This window comes from Chiloscyllium plagiosum, unplaced genomic scaffold, assembly GCF_037043375.1.
Source record: "Chiloscyllium plagiosum isolate Xiang-an unplaced genomic scaffold, Cpla_swu_hap1 HiC_scaffold_7, whole genome shotgun sequence".
NCBI classification, from domain to species: Eukaryota; Metazoa; Chordata; class Chondrichthyes; order Orectolobiformes; family Hemiscylliidae; genus Chiloscyllium; species Chiloscyllium plagiosum.
The window spans coordinates 32,663,427-32,687,210 of NW_028270145.1; the positions used below are offsets into that span (position 1 = coordinate 32,663,427).

A 23,784-nucleotide genomic window follows, 5' to 3' on the forward strand; every position below is an offset into this window, starting at 1 on the left:
AAGTTTACTTCCAGAATAAAACAGTGTAATATTACTGCTGCAGTTGAGGACGTTACCATGATTCCCAAGAGATCTGGTAAAAATTTGCATAAACTTCTTGTGATTGAACACCAGCTATACATTGGCTTATGAATATCCCTCCTTGCAGTTTATAAAATCTCCTGTCTGTTGCAGTTTATAAAATCTCCTGGCTACATTTATGCAGTCAATAGCACTCGACATGGGGAAGTCCAGTCACAGCGGTGATTCTGAGTGCCTGCTCATTCTCACTATTATCACAGAGTGACCACCAGGACCAGAAGGGAGTAGGTCATCCTGCAGGAAACTATTGATATCACCCACCACTCAAAACAAACCTAGCCTGTGGGTGGCACGGTGGCACAGTGGTTAGCACTGCTGCCTCACAGCGCCAGAGACCCGGGTTCAATTCCCGCCTCAGGCGACTGACTGTGTGGAGTTTGCACATTCTCCCCGTGTCTGCGTGGGTTTCCTCCGGGTGCTCCGGTTTCCTCCCACAGTCCAAAGATGTGCAGGGTCAGGTGAATTGGCCATGCTAAATTGCCCGTAGTGTTAGGTAAGGGGTAAATGTAGGGGTATGGGTGGGTTTCGCTTCGGCGGGTCGGTGTGGACTTGTTGGGCCGAAGGGCCTGTTTCCACACTGTAATGTAATCTAATCTAATCTAATCTAAAATCTGCTTTTTCAAGAAGTTAAGGAAACTAGACTGCTGTCTATAAATCCTGAGGCACATGTGGTGCTTCCTGCAAACGCAGCCTCTATTCATTGATGTCAATGTTCAGTCAGTTTAATATGTTTCATGTGACATGAAAAGGCACTGAGTTTGTTGAATATCACAACAAATGCTTTTGGTCCAACAACTTTGTTGTGCCAAAGACAGGTTATCCAAATCAGGCGGGTTGTTCCAATACTGCTATAACCTGTAATTACAACCTGTAAATATCTGAAAAAATAATTATGCAGAAATGTCCTGTCCACAAAGAGGACAACAAACTCAATTTGGTCAATTACCACTCAATTATCCACAAAGTTCATTCATTAATAACTTGCTCACTGCTGTGCAGTTCCACTTCACTTCAGATCCCATGGGTATATGACTCTCCATGACAAAGGGGCTGCATTTCAATGGCAAAAAGTAAGATAAGTGTGATTGCTCTTGACATCAAGACAATAGGCTGAAGGGGAGATTTAACAGAATACTATTAGAGTTGAAAGTGCTCATATTGATGGAATGACTAAAGAAAATTAGGTTGCTCTCCTTAGGGCAAAGAAGGTTAAGGCAAGACTTTATCTGATGAGAGCTGCTGTGACTCTGTTTCCTTCAAACACAGACAATACTGTACTATACATCTCTACATAATCTGAAGAATTTATGTGCCTTTCTCAGAACAGAGTGTATAAGACAATAGTTTTGACGGGGTCAAAGTTGAAGACTGCATGAAGCTCCACCCATTCTGACCATGTCATGAGGAATTGGAGGAGAAAGGTAGCACATCTGAAGCATTTGATGTGACAAATCTGTTAACCTTGGAGTTCCAACAGTCTTATTAACATCATTTCACTCATGGAGTTTGTATTACTTTATTAGACCCTAATTAAAATCCTGTTTAATATTGTTTTTTGAAATTCTGCCTACTGTTCTAGATATTTTTAGCTTAGAATTCTGCCTTGACAGCTCAGTTAGGAGAACCTTTCCTTCAAATGTCCCCAGTTTATCACTGTTTGACTATCATGCAATAAATTACATTTTGATTAAGTCAAAAGCCTCTTGTTAGACAACCTAGTGGTTTTCCTCTCCAACTTTACACCAAGGAGACCGTAGAGTTCCTGTCAGAACAGCAAGATGGTGACTGTTATAACTCGATCACATTAGCAGTTGGCATTATATGGTCACACAACACAACAAATGCTCATTGAGATATCACTGTTTGAGAGAGTCCAGTGGCTCTTCATATTGATGGATTTTGCTGTCTATTGCTCTGGTTTTTTAGGATGACCTGAATGCGGTTCATAAGACTGCCCTGGACACGAGGTAACCCAGTAATGCTGGAAAAATTGTCATCACTGCAGAGGAGGAGAAGAGGTCTTGTTTGGTTACTGTGGAGAAGATGGATTCAGGAATTTATTACCAAGCAGAGAGTTAGAACAAGGAAAGATGTAGTGGTAATGTTGCTTGTCTAGTACACTAGAGGCCCATGCTAATGCTCTGGGAACAAGTTAAATCACAACATAGCAGGTGGAATTTAAATTCAACTTGGAATTGGATGCTAGTCTCATACTGCTAGTCTAACATAATTTATTATAAAAATGCATCTCGTTCACTAAAGTACTGTGAATTAGAAATCTGGCATTTTTTATCGTCAAACCTATTTGTGATTTCAGATCCATAAGTGCAATTGCCTTTTTAAAGCTCTCTGAAATGGTTTGGATTCAAGCCACTCAATTCAAGAGCAATTCAGGACTAGCTAGTGCCATATCTGCAGATTGTTTCTTCTTGTGTCCAATTAATAAAATGACTCTTGTTAACTCAAGAAAGTCTGGATAAGTTAACTCAGTTATACAGCACGAAAAGAGACCCTTCAGTCCAATCAATCCATGCCAACCATAATCCTAAACTAGTCACAACTGCCTGCTTCTGGCCCACATCCCTCCAAATCCTTCCTATTCATGTACTTATCCAAATGTCTTTTAAACATTGTAGTTGTATTCGCACCTATCACTTCCTCTGGAAGTTCATTCCACACATGAACGACCCGGTGTTGTTTTGATTTCTTTTTTATTTGCCCTTCATGTCTTTAAATCTCTCCTGTCCCCAATTGTTGAAGCTCCCCATCCCTGGGAAAACAACTACCATCAGCTCTATCTATACCTTTCATTATTTTATAAATTTCTATGAGGTCACTTCTCAACCTCCTTTGCAGCAGTGAAAAACATCCCAGCCTTTCTTTACAAGTCAACCTTTTTAAAACATAAATCCACTTGGTCTGGGAGAAAAATATTCAAAAGGGAGATGTGGTGGTGATAAACAAAGAGGGGGAGCTAGTTCACTGTGCCTGAGCCATGAGTTTGACAATTTGGGGCAACCAATTTGGAAACATAATAAATTGAGGAACCTTGCCCGAGGCCTGATCATAATACCAGTGATGCCCACATCCCATGAAACAACAAATAAAACCCAGGTTTAGTAACTGTGGAAAGTTGACAAGCTCAGGGTTATTTAATGTGGAGAAGAGGAAAAGCCTAGGCTCGGTGATGTGGAGAGAGTAAGAAGTCCAGGCTGGTTCCAGTGGAGGGCTGAAAGAATCTGAGGTAGGTTATCATGGTTGAAGATTCCAGAAACGTTCCACAAGACACTGAAAACTTGTTTCTTCCAGCAGAAAATTGCTCTCTCTTCTGAACCGAATTCCTGATTTGACTTAAGTGAAGTCTAAACAGATAATGCCAGACTTGCTGAGTTTCTCCAGCACATTGGATGCTGGAGGTCAAAATAAAAACATAGTTTTGTGCTTTTATCTAAATATAAACCTCGGGTCTCTGCGTCCTTAACAGTGTAACATTCCATTCATTAACACCATAATTGTCTGCCAGGCACTTTCGTAAAGTTTGCTTGAAAATGATGTCATTAGGTTACTGTTCCAAATAACTTTCTGACCATCAGGACATGACGTGACTGCTCTGAGGTACAGTGTGGCACTATGACACCCTTATTAGAGAGAGGTCAATAACCAGGAAGCATACTTTTAAATTAAGGTACAAGAGATTTAATGGGAATGAGGAATTTCTGTTCACTCAGAGGGTTGTGGGCATCTTGGACTCACTGCATGAAAGATAGGGACAGGAGCCCTGAAGAACTATATAGATGAACATTTGAAATTCTAGAACATTCAAGCCTATGAGCTAAGTGCTAGAAAATAGGATTAGGATAAATGAATGTTTGATGACAGGTGGGGACACAGTGGGCTGAAGGGCCTCTTTCCCAGTTGTTAAAAATTCTGACTCTAACCAAGGGAATGTGGGTGAGAAACCCAGGGTTTGCTACAGCAGAGAGTACTTTTGCTCATCCCACTTAATACAAGTGGTATTAACATCTTTTTGAGAAAGGGCACAATAGATTTCTCTGATGGTGTGCATTTTTATCTGAGCTCATTTTTGAATACAGCATTGTGACAAGAGAATACAAAGCACATCCTCATTGAAGAACAGTGTGCAGCTTTAAACAGGCATTTATTCATTCTGGCTAGTTATTGAACAGTGTCATCCAAAAATGGTGACATCAGTAGCTAAAATATAAGGTGTCATGGAAAAAAAAGAGTTGGAATATGCTCCTTGATTTTTCATAAACTTCACCAGAACATGACAGGGATAAAGTCTGCTTTTACAGCAAATTCCAAAAGACCATTAAATTAACTACAGATTTCACAGGTTGTACATAAATCCTTTGAGTCTGAGTAACACAGAAATCTATGGCCTCATCTCTATTGCAAACATGCACCACAAACCACTAGGGACATGTCAATCATCAACATTAATAATAACATGTTGTTTGCAATAACCAGCTCTATTTCCATTTCTGGGTCATGGAAGAGTACTTAGGGAACCACTGTTTAAGAAGATAACTGCAATAGTCTTTTCCATAGTCAAAGAGTGATAAACTGGGGACATTTGAAGGAAAGGTTCTCATAACGGAGCTGTCAAGGCAACATTTTGAGCTAAAAGAAACGTCTAGAACAATAGGCAGAATTTCAAAAACAATATTAAAGAGGATTTTAAATACAGTCTAATAAATTTAAATATACAGCCATCAGATGCCTTGATTTCAAAATACATTTTGGTTTTTAAATTCCCACATGGCCTCGTCATTTCCTAACTCTAAGCTGCTCCAGCCCTACAAGCTATGAGATCTCTGCACTCTGCAAATTCTGGCCTATTGAGCATTCTAAATTTTAATTGCTCCACTATTGCCTTCAGTTTCCAAGCCCCAAAGCATTGGAATTTCTTCCTTAAATTTTCCTGCCTCTCAATATCTCTTTTTCCTTTGCAATATTCCTTTTAAACCCATCTCTTTGATCTCACTTTTGGTTATCTAATTTTATACCTCCGTACGTGGTTTGATGTAACTTTTTTATTCCTGTTAAACATCCTGAAGCATTGCATTAAAGATGGTATGTAATTGCAGGTTGTTGCTTTATTGTCTAAAGCTTACTTCCTTTCTCTTAGTTCAAACCAAAGCTAAATATGCGAGAGCTGTGTCAAGTGACAGTCATCAAACAGACTGTCGGTGCAAGGATTTTCCAGCCGTTAAAGTAATAGTGATTTTAAAGCCCACCAGTATTCTGTGTGACATACTTTGGAGATCTCACCAGAATGCAGAAGCTAAAGTGAAGAGAATTTACCAATGATTTAAATACTTTATTTGTTTAACATATCGTTTCAGACACTGATCATCTGCTATAAGTTCTGTCTTATGATCTGATGAAGGAGCAGTGCTCTGAAAGCTAGTACTTCCAAATAAATCTGTTGGACTATAACTTGGTGTGTGATTTTTTAACTTTGACCATCCCACCCTAACACCGGTACCTCCACATCATAGCATTCAAGATGGCATTATGTTTTCTGTCACCAACTTCAATATGCAAGAACATATACATACAAGCTACAACATATAAACAGGTCATTTGACCCATCCAATACAAGTTAGTTTACATGAGTAGAAAATTGCAATTACTTTCACTCCTCTTGTTACCATATCATTTTAATTGGCTGTTTGTCATCCACCTATTCAACACTGACAATACTGTTAAATGCTGACAAGTCCTACCTCAACAATCATCCCTGAAGTGAGTTTCACATAATTGTCATGAGAACAAATTTCCTTTGCTGTTTGTTGGAAATCTATGTTAAATCTTGAATCAATTTGATTACTCATAATTACCCCCAACCACTGGAAACAGCCTGTTTTTATTTACCTTATCCAGCCTTTCATGGATTTGAAACATACAACCACACAATATACTGTTCCAATGTGAAAATAAACAATGTTTTAAAATAAAATTTGGAAAATGGGGCTAATCAGGGTTTTTGCTTAGTTGATTACGAAGAGGTGGAAATTAAGCTTATTTTGACAAGAGAAATATATTTTGAAATACACACCTCAGAAGAAAGATGGCTATCAAATATTTGGTGCAAACCTTAAATTAGAGTTCAGGTATTTATCCTTTAATCAACATCACTAAAACATTATTTTGTCATAATCAAATTTCTGTTTGAAGTTTGCTGTGCACTAATTGGCTGCCAATTTTTTACTCAACACCAGTGATAACGCTTCAATAGTACTTCTAATCAGTGGAAAATGCTTTTGGACGCACTATATACATACAAATTAGGAACAGGTCCAGGCCATTCAGTATCTTGAGCAGGCTGCACCATTCAATAATTCTGCACATGGTCAAATTGTGGCCTGAACTCCACACTCCCACCGGCTCCCAAATACGTGCAATCTTTCTTTTTTTGCTTCATGAGCATTTACCACCTTCTACAATGCAAGGTACTTTGACTCATTCTCCTTGCCTGAACAAACTGATACAAGACTACTTTAACTCTCACATTGCTGAGAATCAAATAATATTTTCTTTAATAAAACCTCTAATTATTTCTGTGAAGAAGAAATTGCAAAGTGTGATTATCTGAAGTTTATTTTCTGAAGACATGTGACAATTAACTTTGGACTGAGAAAGACTATTTATGGAAATAAAATGTGTAAGCGATATTGGGAAGAATTGCAGAAACATGGCAGCATTTGTAGGTCAGCTCTCACTGTAGTAGCCATTAAATCAAGATGCAGTCAGTCTCTGTTGGTTCAGTCAAATTCTAAATTAATAGTTAGCCCCAGTGTGAAAGTCATTGTGAAACCTTGGTTACATATTAGGGTTTCCACTTGGTAGTTAACTACTGCAGCTGGTAATGGTTGAGATGATATGGTGCAGATACACTACGATTACACCGCCAAAAATATGCAGACCTTTAGATTTCCCATCTAGAGGCAGAAAGATAGTTGAGTTTGTTTTTCTACATTGTATACAATTGTTAGTCATCATCGATTGGAGGTTATATTATTACAGAAATGACATTAAGGTATTTCATCTTGTACTGAGAAGCACAGTTAGAACACAGAAAACCATGAATTATATTCATATCATGGCCTTAACATAGTAAAATGTTCTAAGGGGTTTCACAGGAGCATTATCAAAATAACACCAAGCTATATAAAGCAATGTTAGGACAGGTGAGGAAAAGCTTGGTCAAAGAGGGATTTCAAGAGAACATTTTAAAAGAAGTTTAGGAAGGGAAATCCAGACCTTTGCCTCGGCATTCAATTCTCAAAGCCCACTGGTGGGGCCGTGACTGCATATTTTTGGACGTAGAAATGAGGACACCATCACCGTCATGAAGTTAAGACGAGGGCCAATGATTGACTCTGTTGCCCCAGAAGAGGACCTTGCATGCAATAACAGGTAAAAATGCTATTTTAAATAGTTGGTGCAAATTTTTTAAGTCTCTACTAAGTCTAGGAATAGAAACAGATGGGTGTGAAATTGACAATGGCCATTTTCTCAGAATAGGGATCGGGGCGCAACAAGGGTATCCATGTCCAAGTGGAGGATGGCCAAGTGAAATATTTAAAGTAAAAACAGAAAAAGTTGGAGAAACCCAGCAGGTCTGACAGCATCTGTGGATGCAGAAACAGAGTTCATGTTTTGAATTTTGCTCTTATGCAAAATATTTCTGTCTTAGGGCTACTGCTGCAGCACTCCAGAAAGCCCAACATATGCTGGAGGAACAACATCTCACTTTCCACTTAGAGACTTTCCAGCCTTCAGGACTCAAACATTGAGTTCAACAACTTCAGAGCATGAATATGATCCTCCATTTTGACTACACCCTCTTTCCCCTCTCTGCAGCATCTTGTTAGCATGACTTTGCTCTCAGCAGAGCTGACCTAATTCCTACTATTTGGATCTACTATTACCATCTGTTTTGCATCTATATCCCTCCTGTAAACCACTATTAGCATAGCACTCTCTTTGTCTTGTGATGTGAACATTCTCGCTATCTGTTCACCTGCTTTATCCTCTCCCTTTGTCAACACATCAAAAAACTATCATTTACCAGACCCCTTCAGTTCTGAGGAAGAGTGATATTGGATTTGAAGTGTTAACTGTTTCTCTCTCCAAAATACTGTCAGATCTGCTGAGTTTCTCTGGCACTTTTTGATTTCCAGCATTTGCAGTGTTTTCCTTTAATCTGAAGTAATGAAAGGACTACTGGAGCCTATTGACAGAGGCTGATCAAAATTTTCCTATCAGCATCCAGACTTTACAAACAAAGAGGGTAAATTTAGCTGCTTGCAGGCTGGTAGGGCAACATGCTATGCAGGCTTCAAAACCCTCCCTACCTGGATGGGCTTCAGCAGCAGCCACAGGTCAGCCTGGGAAAGAGGTCCACACAGTGATGAACTGTTCACAAAATCTTTCTTCATTTAAAATTTGGAAAAGTTGGAGACTCTGCCTCCATTTTGTGGCATCCTCACTCTGTCATTTACACCCATGTACAATGTTGCTGCTTTCAAGCTAAGGCTCCTGTTGGCCCAACACCTTCAAGATCCTGTCTCTTGCCATTAATTGGTCAGTAAGATCATCATCTGATCACTTATTGAAAACTGGCAAAACTCAAATGATTGACTTTCTTACACAGTCAGTGGTGTTCAGATGCCTGCCTGAATTGTGAACAGTATCCCAATGTTCTTCAACAAGTAGTGTCAGGAAATTATCCATATAATACTGCCTTTGTTATAACATTTAAGTATTATGATTCCTGTGGAATATCTTCAGAGAATACACTTGCTTTTTAATAAAATATTAACTATGCATATTATTGTACATGCAAAATTCCCTGAGTGTACCATTCTTTAAGAAGTAAATCATCAGCTGGAGGTCAACATGAACTATGCAAGGGAAGAACAAAATGAATGAGTTTCCAGTGAAAGTCTGTGATTCAGCAAAGGTGACCAAACCTTTAAGAGCGTTTATATGAAAATCACCATCTAATTTTGCATTTCATTAAAACTGGTCATGGAGGTCATGTTGCAGCTATATAGGACATTGGTAGGCAACTATTGGAATACTGCATGAAATTCTGGTCTCCCTGCTATAGAAAGGATGTTGTGAAGCCTGAAAGAGTTCAGAAAATATTTACAAGGATGTTGCCAGGGTTTGGGGGGGGGGGGGGTTAAGCTATAGGGAGAGGCTGAATAGATTTGGGCTATTTTCCCTGGAGTGTTGGACGCTGAAGGGTGACCTTATAGAGGTTTATAAAGTCATGAGGGGCATGGTCAGGGTAAACAGACCTAAGAGGCAACTTTTTCATATAGAGGGTAGTGAGTGTATGGAAGGACCTGCCAGAGGAAATGCGGGAGGTTGATGCAATTACAACATTTAAAAGCCATGATCTGGAGGGGTTGGTGTTGATCCAGGGTGGACAAAAAGTTTAAAAATCACAACACCAGGTTATAGTCCAACAGGTTTATTTGGAAGTAAAGCTTTGGAGCACTCCAAAAGCTTGTACTTCCAAATAAACTTGTTGGATTATAACCTGGTGTTGTGTGATTTTTTTTTAACATTTTAAAAGGCATCTGCATGGGTATATAAATAGGTTTAGAGGGACATGGGCCAATGCTGGCAAATGGGACTACATTTTTTTTTAGGATGTCTGGTCGGCATGGATGAGTTAGATAGAAGGGTCTATTTCCGTGCTTTACATCTCCATGACTCTATAGCATGGTGCTTTAAAAAAACGGTAGCAGACTAATTTAAACACAAGAAGGCACATAGATTGCTTCCCTTTTGTAGCTGGATCATTTGTCTCCTCGTTTGGCATCCAGTAAAAGGTAACCACTCTCCTTTACATAAGTAAATTTTGTCTAAGGAAGTACATGAAGGAGAAAGGAATATAAGGATTTGGAGATAAATGTAGGTTAATTAAAGTAGGAAGAGGCTCTTGTGAAACACAAAGCTGTTATGCCGAGTGGCCTGTAAATTTTATATTTTTGAAAAAAAAACACAACTTTCAGTTTGGCAAAGTAAAGCATTAACAGTGATTCATTACCGTAGAAAGATCTAATAAAAAAAAGTTTTATTTACCGTCCTGGCATCCCAGAGAGAAATGGTCTTGTCGGCTGCACTGGTGAGCAGCGTGTTGGAGAAGGGGAGAAACTCAACGCTATTCACAGAATCAACATGACCTCGGAGCGTCTGTCTACACCTTTTACTGTTAAAAAAAAGTCATTAGAAATGCATCAGTTGTCTGCAGAACAACACAGTCATGGCACTTCCACTACTGTAAGTATCAAGTGTTGAATAGGAGATATTGAATCTTGATCTAGCCCGACAGAAATTAAATCTAGTATTGTGGTCACTGGAGAAAGTGAGGTCTGCAGATGCTGGAGATCAAAGTTGAAACTTTATTGCTGGAACAGCACAGCAGGTCAGGCAGCATCCAGGGAACAGGAGATTCGACGTTTCGGGCACAGGCCCTGAAGAAGGGCCTGTGCCCGAAACGTCGAATCTCCTGTTCCCTGGATGCTGCCTGACCTGCTGTGCTGTTCCAGCAATAAAGTTTCAACTTGTGGTCACTGGCTCCATCACCTTTATACTAAACAGCTGAGATTAATTACCAATCCTGTTTTATTTCACACTGATTCCTGAAGAAGGGCTCATGCCTGAAACGTCGATTCTCCTGCTCCTTAGATGCTGCCTGACATGCTGCGCTTTTCCAGGAACACATTTTCAGCGCTTATTTCACACTGACTCTGGACGTAGTAGCACTTTCTTTTATCTGGCAAATAATGTGATGATGACTCAAGATACTATACTGTCTCATTTCAGTTTCATAGGAATAGTTCGCCTGTCTCACCAGAGGAGAATAAATGTCACTGTTTCAATTGGACTTGAATGAAGATGACTTTTGAGCAAAGAGAAAATAAGATGCGTCCTCCAACAAAATGTGGTATTGAAAATGATGACTATCACTGTCCTGATGTGAACTGTTTCATCTAAATTTGGCTGACAAGCAAAAGACACAAGCAGGCTGCCACAAGGCATATATTAGGTGATTGTCATCCAGTCAAACAGCTACATCAAACATCTGTAAGATTAATTAGCTATCATAATAGGTAGCCATAACCTACCACTTCAAGCAAGGTGAAGAAGTGATGGGCTCTGACAGATTCTGATGAACTAAGTGATTTGCGATTTATCATCAATATGTGACTGAGCATTATACTGTAGTACCTATGTTGTGCTTGTAACAACGTAGTTAAACTGATGGTTCTTTGAACATTTAATTTATATCTACTACACAGACTGACATTTTTATTCACCCAAATGGCTTATGACAAGCAAATGTATTGTGATTTTCTTGTCAAGATGCAATTGTTATGTAGAATGCATTATTTATCTTATCAAAAAAACTGATAGATTTTGAGTTCAAGCATCTGTACAGCGCTTCAGTAACGAACAACTGCTATTCATGTACATTCTGCACAATGAAAGTGCATCGCATCATCGCAGATTTCTTTCAGGCTTGTCTTCAATTAAGAATATACTAAACAAACATTTATGTATTAAAAATTTAATCTGATCCATGCATTTGCTTGTTGCAAAGAAGAATAAAGCATATTATATTAGGTCTAGCTCCTCTTTCGTGACTAAACTAAACCCAGCAATTATGTTTATTTACAATTTCAATAATTACATAAATAATTTGTCTTTTATTCTATCTTTTCCCAAATAGTGAAGCATGTTACTATTAGTTATTGAAGGGCCCAATCTTCATGTATCATCCTTGTGTGTTGGCAGTTTATTAGGTTTGCTGATCATGTAAACTATTGTTTAGATTGTTAACTCTGAGGCATAAGATTTTGAGTTCCAGCCCAAACATTTGAACAAAGAATCCAGGCTAACACTTCAGTGCAGTACTGAAGAATAAGATGTTAAATCAGAGGGCTGTGTCTAACCTCTCAAATGGTCATAAAAGATTCTATGAAGTTGTTTTGGAGAAGCGCAGTGATATGCTACCTGGTGTTCTTGCCAACATTTATTTGTCAGTCAATACATATTCTGGAAATTATCACATTTCTGTTTTTGTGGCCTTTTTGTATGCAAATAATTGTTAAATTTCATATATGATAATAATGATTACACTTAAAGTGCTACAAAGTGCTTTGTGATATCCTGAGTTTCTTTCTAGTGAGAGCCATTTGTCAACTCTCAATAGCAGGAATCAGACAAATCTCATATGGCCCTCCCATGTCCCACCGGTTTTTTTTTCATTTCAAAAATATATATTTATTCACAATACATGTCTTCATATACATAAATTCTCACAAAAGCAGTTTAGTTCTGTAGAGTTGCATATCAAGTAAATAAACAAAACACTGGACTTTGACTCTATCCAATAAAAAACCAAAGACCTCTTTTACACATAGAATATTAATATTTACATATATAAAGGCACTAAGAGGGTCTGATAACTGAACAGTCCCCCATTTACCTTCAGCAGTAAGACCTCAGACTGTGATCTTTCCCCACTACATCTTGGCAGCGGCTGTCCAAGTGTGTCCCTCAGCACGTAGGTTCTTGGAATTTGCCAATCTGCAACACTCAGTCTGGAAGGCCAGCAGGTTTTGGGCAGACTAAAGTGCATCTTTAAATGAGCTGATGGTCTTCCAAGTAAATCAATGTTTATCTCTGTGTGCTTCCTGGGGAACAGACTGTAGAGCACAGAGTCCTGCGTCACAAAGCTGCTCAGGACAAACCTCGATACAAACCATTACATTTTCCTCCAGACTTCCTTTGTAAAGGCACATTCCAGAATGAGATATGTGACAGTCTTAACCAGCCACCCCTGCCTCACTCCCACCCCGCAGACACTTCGAGGGCAGTGTGTAGTGGTGCAGTCCGACCAGGTATACACAAGGAATCTCCTAAGAAGTGTCCTTCTCACCACTAGCCAAGTCGTCTTGGTGCTTTTTAGAAGGTTCTGATTGAGGCATTCTGCAAAATGACTTTGACAGTTTGCTCAGGGAACCACGGGATAAGATCCAACCTCTCCTTTTCCCTCAGAGTCTGGAGAACGCCGAATACTGACAACTTCCTAATGGACTGCTAGTCAAAGTTGCTTTTCTTTGCAAATTTCTTGATGAAGGACAGGTGTTACAGAACAATCTAACTACTTGGAGCGTTCCTAGTAGCGAGGCCACTCCCATCCTTCACAACACTGGGAAAAGATAGAACATTAGTATATAGCAACACTTGGTGTTTGTGCACCAAAGGTCTACACACAGCTTGACACAGCCACACACAAAGGTGGTCATCAGGATGAGTGTAATTTGGGCATGTTTTTCCCTCTGAAAATGTGTTGCTGGAAAAGCACAGCAGGTCAGGCAGCATCCAAGGAGCAGGAGAATCGACGTTTCGGGCATGAGCCCTTCTTCAGGAATCTGGGCAGAGGAGATGACCTGGGGTGTGCAGTGAGAGAGGGACTCACTGAAATCCTTGTAGAGGGAAGAAGAGAGCTTCTTCAAGGAAGGCATCCTTGTAAGAGGATTCGCAGTAGGTTAAAATCTTCTAGGAGAAAGTGAGGACAGCCTGAAGAAGGGCTCATGCCCGAAACGTCGATTCTCCTGCTCCTTGGATGCTGCCTGACCTGCTGCACTTTTCCAGCAATACATTTTCAGCTCTGATCTCCAGCATCTGCAGTCCTCACTTTCTCCTAGATGTTTTTCCCTCTGCCATATCTAGAGTTTTATATATGGATTCGATGCAGACACAGTCTATCTTAGGCTTCCAGATGAAATGGAAGATGGCTTGGGTGTTTGAAACAGCACACTTCTGGAGGATGCATTATGTACAACAACAGAGAGAGTGCTTCACACCTGATGACCACATTTTTACCTGCAATGGAGAGGGAGCTCCATTTTGGGAGTGCTCCCCAAAAGACCAGTTCTGATCACTTTTGTGATGCCTTCCTCCCAAGATTTTGTGCATGTCCCAGCCCCTCCGAAATACATTCCCAGCACCAGTTGTCTGTCCTGACTGTGAAAGGAATGAAGGATTGCTGGTCCAGTTCCCAAAAAACATGGCCTTGCTCTTGCCTTGATTTATCTTGTCTCCTGAGGCCAATTCAAACTAGTCGCACATGCTTATGAGTCTGCTCATGACAGCGGGTTCGAGCAGAAAGTGGTGATGTCGCCCTTTTAAGGGTAGCTTTGACCTGTTGGCCTCCGCTGCTTGGAATAGTCATTCCTCTCAGGTTCTTATTCTTCCTGATGGACTCAGCAAAGGGCTCCATACAACATACAGACAAAGCAGGAGAGAGTGGGTAGCCCTGTCTGACTCTGTATCTGATCCGGACGCTTTCTGATTGCCACCCTTTGATTGAGACTGCACTAACAGTGTTGGTGTAGAGCAGCCAGATCCAATTGCAGATTCGCTCCCCAAAGCCCATTTTGGAGAGCATGTCTCATAGGTACATCTGTGATATCCTATTAATTACCTTCTCCTTGTCCAGACTGATGAGGCAGGTATCCAACTCCTGTCCTGCATGTAGGCGATTGTATCCGTGAGGAGCAGAGGCTGTTAGAGATTATCCTGTCTACTCCAGCACAGGTTTGGTCAGGGTGAATCACCAATTCCAGAGCAGATCTGACTTGGTTGGCAATGACCATAGATAGGATTTTGCAGTCTGCATTCAGCAATGATATTGGTTGCCAATTTCTAATTTCCTCCTTCTACACCTTCCTCTTGTAGATGAGGGTGATGGTACTTTTCCTCATGGATTCGCTTTTGGTACTTACCAGAAGCATACTGTCATACACCTCCAGCGGTCCTGGCCAATCCAGTTCCACAGAACCAACTGCAACATGGCCCGTAAGCCATTGCTTCCAGTCTTATTGTTTCCTATGGACTAGAGTGCCTTGGTCAGCTCTTGCAAAGATAACGACTGGACTAGCCTCTTGTGGATGCTGTCGTCTAAGACCTCCATGATAGATGACAGGAACGACTGGGAGGACGCTCTTTCAGCCAGCTTCAAGTCATAAATACTGTCATAAAAGGATTTGCTGATCCTCGGGATGCTGGACTGAGATGATATTACTGTGCCATATTCTTCCTTTAGGCTGCTCAACCCAGAGATTTCCATGTGGAAGAAGGGACATGAGCACATCTTATCTTACTGTACAAGGCAGAACCCAGGCCAGAAGATTATCTTGGGGGTTTCTGAGGCAAAGAGCAAAGCTTGTTGGCTCTTCACCCCCTGGAGATCCTCTGTGTAACTGATCCCCATCATCTGCAACAGGAGTTGGTTCAGCATGCTTTTCTGGAGTTTAGACAGTTTTGCCACCTCTTTCTCGCCTTCTGAACACCTTTGAGGGTGAATAACCTCTTGATATTCCTTTGACTGTTTCCCGCCAGTCCATTGGAGACTCAAAGAGGGGTTTCATTGTTGTCCAACCTGTATAATCCCCTTTGAGCTCCTCAATGTTTTCTGGTGTCAAAAAATAACCTTCAGTTTCACGTTTCCTTGCCAGCCCGCTGATCATTCTGTATGTGACAGTCAGTCAGGACGAGGCAGTAGTCAGAGACGAACACCAGTTTGACATTTGTGGATCAGATTGAGAATGTGTGGGATGCAAACAGGAAATCTATCCTTGAGCAGATAGTCCCATTTGGCCGCGACCAAACGTATCTACGCTGTGCTCCATCTGCAGGGAAGCTGAAAATGTCATGCAGCTTGGCAACTTCAATCAATTCCATCAGGAATCTGGACATGGAGTGCAGTTTGCTGTGAGCCCCTTTGGATTGTCCATCTGCATCAATGATGCAATTGAAATCTCCTGCCAGAATGACAGTCTGGATGTTGTCATCAGCAGTGGGAGCTGCTGCAGGACAGCCAGTCACTCATTGTTTACCACTGGGATGTATGCTATAATTAGTCTCAGGGGAGCATTTCTGTATTTAACATCTGCTATGAGGAGGCGACTGCAGCCCCACCTCTTTAACTTCGGAGATGGGGAGGTTGCCTCCTTGCAGCAGAATACCCAGACTGGAGGAATGGTTATTGTTTCCTCCTGACCAAATCAAAGGCCCATAGGTCCATAACCGTGACCATCTCCTACAGCTGCTGAGATGTGTTATCCTACACTCCTGCAGGACAGGAGCTCTGCTTAGATAGTGGCCAGGTAAGCCAATGTGGAAACACATTGTGTAGTAGATTTAATGCTATGCATGTTAATACTGACAATTTTAACATCCATTTTAATTATTTATAGAATTAGACAATGTCCATTCACCTGTGCTCTTATCACTGGGAGACTCCTTGCATCCCTGTGGAGTGGGCGAATTGCTGGACACTCTGCTGGACAATTGCCTGCTCCGGTGATGTCAGGCTGAGAATTAAGTCAGCGGGATCCATGTCTGAGTCTGACTGAGGGACTGTCAGAGTGTCACTGCTCCCAGTTGCCTGGAGCTATGGTATGCTGGTACCTCTTTGATCTTGACCACTGGAGGCTGGGCCTCATCAGGGCCCTCGGGAAGTCTGGTATTTCAGGATTGTGGGGTACTCCTCTACTTCTCCCCGTCTCCTTTTTTTGTTGATGGCCATCCCTCTGCACATCTTCGTTGTCAGAGGAGTTGCTGGTGCAGCCATTATCCAGCTGTTTCTGTCCATTTTGCTGTGGGGCTTATTGGGCCTGATGTGTTTTTCTTTGATGGTTGCTTCTCACTGGTATTCACTGCCTGCCTCCTTTGTTTTCTCCTCCTCCATTGACTCTGTCTCTTCAGGTAGAGGTTGGGTTGGTTGTTGTGCCTCTGCACTGGCTACCTTTCCCTCCTCGCCATCCTATCCTTCCTTCTGGATGCCCCTTATTACAGTTTTTTCTACTGGTAGGTGGCACCTTGCTGATCTTTGGGGGTCCACATCTCACGTTGCCACTTCCGACCATCAGAGCGTATGTGGTTCTCCCCTGACCTGACAGGCCTTATACAGGTGACTTGCTTCCACACACAGGTTGCAGCTCTTGGACAACTTGCAGTCCTTAGTCAGATGGCCCTCCTGCTTGCAGTTCCTGCAGAGTGTTACTGTGCGCTGTCCTCCTGCAGGTTCGGTACACTTGAGGCTGCCCTGTGTACAGTCAAGTAGACTCAGCTCCCTTCGATTGCAAAGCTGGAGGGTGGGTGGAGGATGTTCCCACTGGCTTCAAGACTTTGACCTGCTGCTTGCTGGTCCAGATTCCAAAGGGGTCCAGTACATCGGTATTGACTCCTTCAAACTGCATGTACCTTCCCAGGAAGATCAGGACATCTGCTGCCAGGAGATGGGGCATTTTGAATACTTGCATTGTTTATTGAAGCACTGTATAGAAGTGCAGGGAAGTTTTGATGGTGCGTGTACAACTTTAGTTAGACCACAGTTGGAGTACGACATTCATTATATGTTGCTTCATTATAGGAAGGATGTGATTGCATGAGGGAGGGTGCAGGAGAGATTCAGCTACGAATGGAAACTTAGATAGGCTGAGACTGTTTCCTTTAGAACAGAGGCTGAGAGGGGAATCTGTTTGGGGCATACAAGGTTCTGAGGGACATAGATAGGGTAGATATGAACAATTTTTCTCTCTTAGTGTAAGGAACAATAATGAGTGTGTAGATTTAAAGTAAGGGGCAGGAGGTTTGGAGGGGTTGAAGGACAAATTGATTCATCCACAGTATGGTGGGTATCTTGAACTCATTGCCTGAAAGGGGAGTAGAGGTAGGAAACTTTTTTCCAATTTATTCACTGTTGGGATGTGGGCATCACTAGCTAGGCCAGAATTTATTCCTCATCCCTAGTTGCCCTGGAGAAGGTGGTGGTAAGTTGCCTTCTTAACCACTGCAGTCCTGGTGGTATAGGTAGGCCCACAATTCCATGAGGAATGGAATTTCAGGATTTTGACCCAGCAACAGTGAATGAACAGTGATAGTGACGATAGTCAGGATAGTGACAAGTCAGGATATTGAGCAGTTTGGAGGGGGAATTTTGATGGTGCTCTTATGTGTCTACTGCCCGAGTTTCAGAGTCATACAGCATAGAAACAGATCCTTTGGTCCAATCAGTCCATGCTGACCATAATCCTAAACTAAACCAGTCCCACCTGCTTGCGTCTGGACTATATTCCTCTCAACATTTATTATTTATGTACTTATCTAAATGTCATTTAAATGTTGGGACTGTACCCATACGCACCACTTCCACCAGAAGTTCATTCCACACATGAACCACTCTGTGTTAAAAACAACTCTCGTGTCTTTTTTAAATCTTTCTCCTCTCACCTTAAAAATGTACTCCCCCCAGTTTTGAAATCTCCCACCCTAGCGAAAAGGCACTGCCATTCATATTATCTATATCCCTCATGATTTTATAAACTTCCAAAAGGTCACCCCTCAACCAACTCCACTCCAGTGACAGATGTCCTAGCCTATCCAGTCTCTCCTTAAGAACATACATAAAAGCATAAGAACTAGGAGCAGGAGAAGACGTCTGGCCCTTTGAGCCTGCTCTGCCATTCAATAAGATCATGGCTGGTCTTTTTGTGGACTCAGATTCACTTACCTGCGTTCTCACCATATCCCTTAATTCTTTTATTGTTCAAAGAAAATCTATCTTAGCTCTAAAATTGTTTACTGAAGCAGCATCAACTACTTCACTGGGCAAGGAATTCCTCAGATTTACAACCCTCTGGGTGAAGAAGTTCCTTCTCAATTCAGTCCTAAATCTGCTCCCTCTAATCTTGAGGCTATGCCCCCTTGTCTTAGTTTCACTCACCAGTGGAAACATCCCCTTTACTTCTATCTTACTTAGTCCCTTCATAAGTTTATATATTTCTATAAGATTCTCCCTCATTCTTCTGAATTCCAATGAACATAATCCTAGTCTACTTAAGTCTCTCCTCATAAGCCAACTCCCTCAACTCTGGAATCAACCTTCTGTGTCCCCTCCAGTGCTAGTACATCCTTTCTCAAGTAAGTGACTAAAACTAGGCAGCACAGTGGTTAGCACTGCTGCCTCACAGCGCCAGGAACCCAGGCTCGATTCCAGCCTCAGGAGACTGTCTGTATGGAGTTTGCACATTCTCCCTGTGTCTGTGTAGGTGTGCTCCAGTTTCCTCCCACAATCCAAAGATGTGCAGGTCAGGTGAATTAGTCATGCTAAATTGCCCAAAGTGTTGGGTGCATTAGTCAGCGGGAAATGGATCTGGATGGGTTACTCTTCCAGTGTGGACTTGTTGGGCCGAAGGGCCTGTTTACACACTGTAGGGAACCTACTCCTAAAAAACTGCACACAGTACTCCAGGTGTGGCCTCACCTGCACCATATACAATTGCAACATAACCTCCCTGCTTTTAAACTCAACCCCTTGAGCAATGAAGGACAAAATTTCATTTGCCTTCCTAATTATCTGTAGTGCCTGCAGACCAACCTTCTGTGATTTATGCACAAGGACTCCCAGATCCCACTGCATAGTAGCATACTGCAACTTTTTACCATTCAAGTAATAACTCCTTTTACTGTTACTTTGACCAACATGGATCACTTCACATTTATTAACATTGTATTCTATCTGCCAGACCTTTGCCCACTCACTTAAATCTCTGCAAAGTTTCACAGTCCTCTGCACACATTGCTCTGCCACCCATTGTGGTGTCATCTGCAAACTTTGACACACTACACGTTGTCCCTAACTCCAAATCATCTATATAAATTCTGTATAATTGTAGTCCCAACACTGATCCCTGAGGCCCATAATTAGTCACTGATTGCCAGCCAGAATAGCACTCATTTATCCCCACTCTTTATTTCCTGTTCGTCAACCAATCCTCTATCCATGCTAATACTTTACCCATAACGTCATGCATCTTTATCTTATGCAGCAGTCACTTGTGCGGCACCTTGTTGATGGCTTTTTGGAAATCTAGGTACACCACATCCACTGGGTTGCCGTTGTCCACCTTGCTTGTAATGTCTTCATAGAATTCCAAAAGTTTGTTAAGCACGACTTGCCCTTCATGAACCCATGCTGCGTCTGCCCAACGAGACAATGTTTATGGATGACTTGCTATTTCTTCCTTTATAATAGACTCATGCATCATCCCCACTACAGAGGTTAAGCTATTCGGTCTATAATTCCCCATCTTTTGTCTACTTCCCTTTTTAAACAGTGGTGTCATATTTGCTGTTTTCCAATCTGCTGGAACTGCCCCAGAGTCCAGCAAATTTTGGAAAAATTACCACTAGTGCACTTGCTATTTCTCCCATCATCGCTTTTAGTACCCTGGGATGTATTCTATCAGGGCCAGGAGACTTGTCTATCCTGAGCTCCATTAGATTGCCCAACACTACCTCTTCCGTAATAATGATTGTTACTAGGTCCTCACCTACCTTCGTCTCTTTGTCAATAACTGACAATGTTATTAGTATCCTCCACTGTGAAGACTTATACAAAATACGTGTTCAATGCCTTGGCCATTTCATCATATCCAATAATTAAACATCCTTAAAACTCAAACCCTCCACCAACATCTGGTATATCCTCAATGTAATGTCCCAACTCCTGCACTAAAAGGTGTGAGCGATTAATGCAAACATGCTGAAAGCCTTCTTAACCACACTATCTATATGTGATGCAAACTTCAAAGAATTACATACCTGAACTCTTAGGTCTCTCTGTCCTATAACAGTCCTACTTTTAATTATAAGTCTTACCGTTGTTTGTTTGACCAAAATACCTTGCATTTATCCAAATTAAACTCCATCTGCCACTCTTCAACCCAAAGACCAAATTAATCAAGATCTCTTTGTAATCATAGATGACCTTCTTCACTGCCCACTATACCACCAAACTTACTCACTAAGCCTTTTATATTCTCATCTGAATCATTTATATAAATGATAAACAAAAGTGGACCCAGCACCTAGAATGCCTTTCTAGATAGAAGTGGTGTGGGTCTGGAAGATGTTGTCTAACAATGTTTGGTGAATTTCTGCAGTGCATCTTGTAGACAGTGCATACTTTGCTACTCCACTGTTGCTACTAAGTATTGGTGGTGGAGAAAGTGGATGCTTGTGTATGTGGTGCCAATCAAGTGGGCTGCTTTATCCCCAATGGTGTCAAGCTTCTTGAGTGTTGTTGGAGCTGCACCCATCCAGCAAGTGGTAAGTATTCCATCACATTCCTGATATGTGCCTTGTAGGTAGTGGACAGGCTTTGGGGAGTTACTCACAGCAGTATTCCTGTGCTTTAATCTGCTTTTGTGGCCATTGTATTTATATGGTGAGTTCAATTCAGTTTCTGGTCAATGGTAATGTCCCAGGGTGTTGATCATGGGGATTCAGTGATGGTAGCACCACTGAATGTCAACAGGTGATGATTAGATTATCTGTTATTGAAGATAGTCATTGCTTGACATTTGTATGGTGCAAACGTTGCTTGATTAAGCATCTGAAAGTAGCTAAGCCTAGAACAGTACCTTGAGGAACCCGTGCAGAGATGTCCTGGAGCTAAGATGGCTGACCTCGAACAATTACAACCATCTTCCTATATGCCAGGTATCATTCCAACCAGCAGAGAGTTTGGCCCGGATTCCTACTGATTCCAGTTTTGCGAGGATCACACACTCAGTCAAATGCAGACTTGATATCAAGGGCTGTCACTCTCATCTTACCTCTGGAATTCAGCTTTTTTGTCCTAAGGCTATAATGAGATCAGGAGCTGAGTGGCCCTGGCAGAAGCCAAACTGGGTGTCAGTGAGCAGGTGCTGTGTGGTAGCACTGTTGATGACACCTTCCATCACTTTACTGATGACCGAAAATAGACCGATGGAATGATAATTAGATGGGTTGGATTTGTCCTGCTTATTGTGTACAGGATACACCTGTGTAATTTTCCACATTGTTAGATAGATGCCAGTGTTGTTGCTGTACTGGGGCACGAGTCTTCAGTACTATTGTTAGAATATTGTCAAGGTCCATAGCGTCTGCAGTATCCAGTTCCTCCAACTGTTTCTCAAACTTTAGATAGGCCACATTTGGAATGTTGTGTACAGTTCTGGTCACCACACTATCAGAAGGATGTGGATGCTTTGGAGAGGATACAAAAAAGGTTTACCAGGATGTTGCCTGGTATGGAGGATTTTAGCTATGAAGAAAGATTGGATAGACTGGGTTTGTTTTCACTGGAATGCAGGAGGTTGAAGGGTGACCTGATAGAAGTTTATAAGATTGTGAATGGCATGGATAGAATGGAAAGTATTAAGCTTTTTTCCAAGGGTGCAAGTATCAATTACTAGAGAACACAGGTTCAAGGTGCAAGGGGGGAAAGTTTAAAAGAGATGTGTGAGGTAAGTTTGTCATACAAAAGGCGGTGAGTGCCTGGAACGTGCTGCCAGAACAGATGGTGGAAATAGACACAATAGCGGCATGTATGAATATATGAATTGGAAAGGCATAGAAGGATATGGATTCTATATGTAAAGACAGTTTTTGTATCAAAGGGTAAACTGTGTCAGCACAGGATAGCAGGGCTGAAGGACTTGTTCCTGTGCTGTATTGTTCTTTATCTTGTAAGTCTCATGGAGTGAATTGAATTGGCTGAAGACTCGCATCTGAGGTGTTGAGGGCCACTAAAGGAGGCCATGATGGAACATCAACTCAGCACATCTGGCTGAAGATTGCTGCAAATGCTTCAGTCTTTTCTTTTGCGCTGATGTGGAGCCGTTTCCTCCAGTGAGTTGTTTAATTGTTGAACATCATTTACAACTGGATGTGGCAGGATTGCAGAATTTAGATCTGATCTGTTTGGTATACAGTTTGTTTAACTATGTCAATTACATGTTTCTTATGCTTTTTCTAGTCCTGTCTGGTAGCTTCACCAGCTTGACACCTCATTTTTAGGTATGCCTGGTGCTGCTCCTGGCATGTCCTACTTCACTGTCCATTTAACCACTCTCCTGTTTGATGGTAATAGTTGAATGGGAGAGTATACCAAGCCATGAGGTTGCAAATTTTGTTGGAGTACAATCTACTACTGTTGATTGCACACAGTGTTTCATGGATGCTGAGACATGAGTTGTTAGATCTGTTTGAAGTCTGTCCCATTTAACACGGTGATAATGCAACACATGGAAGGTATTCTCAGTGTGAAGGTATGACTTTGTCTCACAAGGACTGTGTGATGGTCACTCTTACCAATATGGTCTTGGACAGATGCATTGGCAGGTTAGTAAAGATTAGGTCAAATACATTTTGGTCCCCTCACCACTTGCTGCAGACCCAGTCTAACACCTGTGTCCTTTAGAACCCAACTAGCTCGATCAGTAGTGCTGCTGCTGAATCACTCTTGGGAGTGGGTACTGAAATGCCCCACCCAGAGTCCATTTTGCCACCCACATTGCTTCCTCCAAGTGTTGATCAACATAGAGTAGTACTGATTCATCAGTCGAGGGAGGATGGTGCATGTTAATTAGTAGGAGGTTTCCTTGCCCATGTTTAATCTGAAGCTATGAGCCCTCCAGGGGTCCACAGTCAATGTTGAGGACAGTCAAGGTATCTCCGTCCCGATTGTATACCACTGTGCCACCATCTCTGCTGGGAGTGCCCTGTTGGTGGGACAAGACATATTCA

The 23,784-nt window shown here is 41.6% G+C and overlaps 1 protein-coding gene across 3 annotated transcripts in view; it reads right to left on the minus strand.

Annotated features, from left to right (window-relative positions):
- The window catches only part of spag16 (sperm associated antigen 16), a 988,648-nt gene that overhangs the window by 304,210 nt on the left and 660,654 nt on the right, over positions 1 to 23,784 (minus strand). For all 3 annotated transcript variants that reach the window (XM_043693350.2, XM_043693349.2, XM_087988888.1), the window contains exon 13: positions 10,213 to 10,339. In XM_043693350.2, coding sequence (XP_043549285.1) covers positions 10,213 to 10,339 — 127 coding nt within the window. The remainder of the gene's footprint in view (positions 1 to 10,212; positions 10,340 to 23,784) is intronic.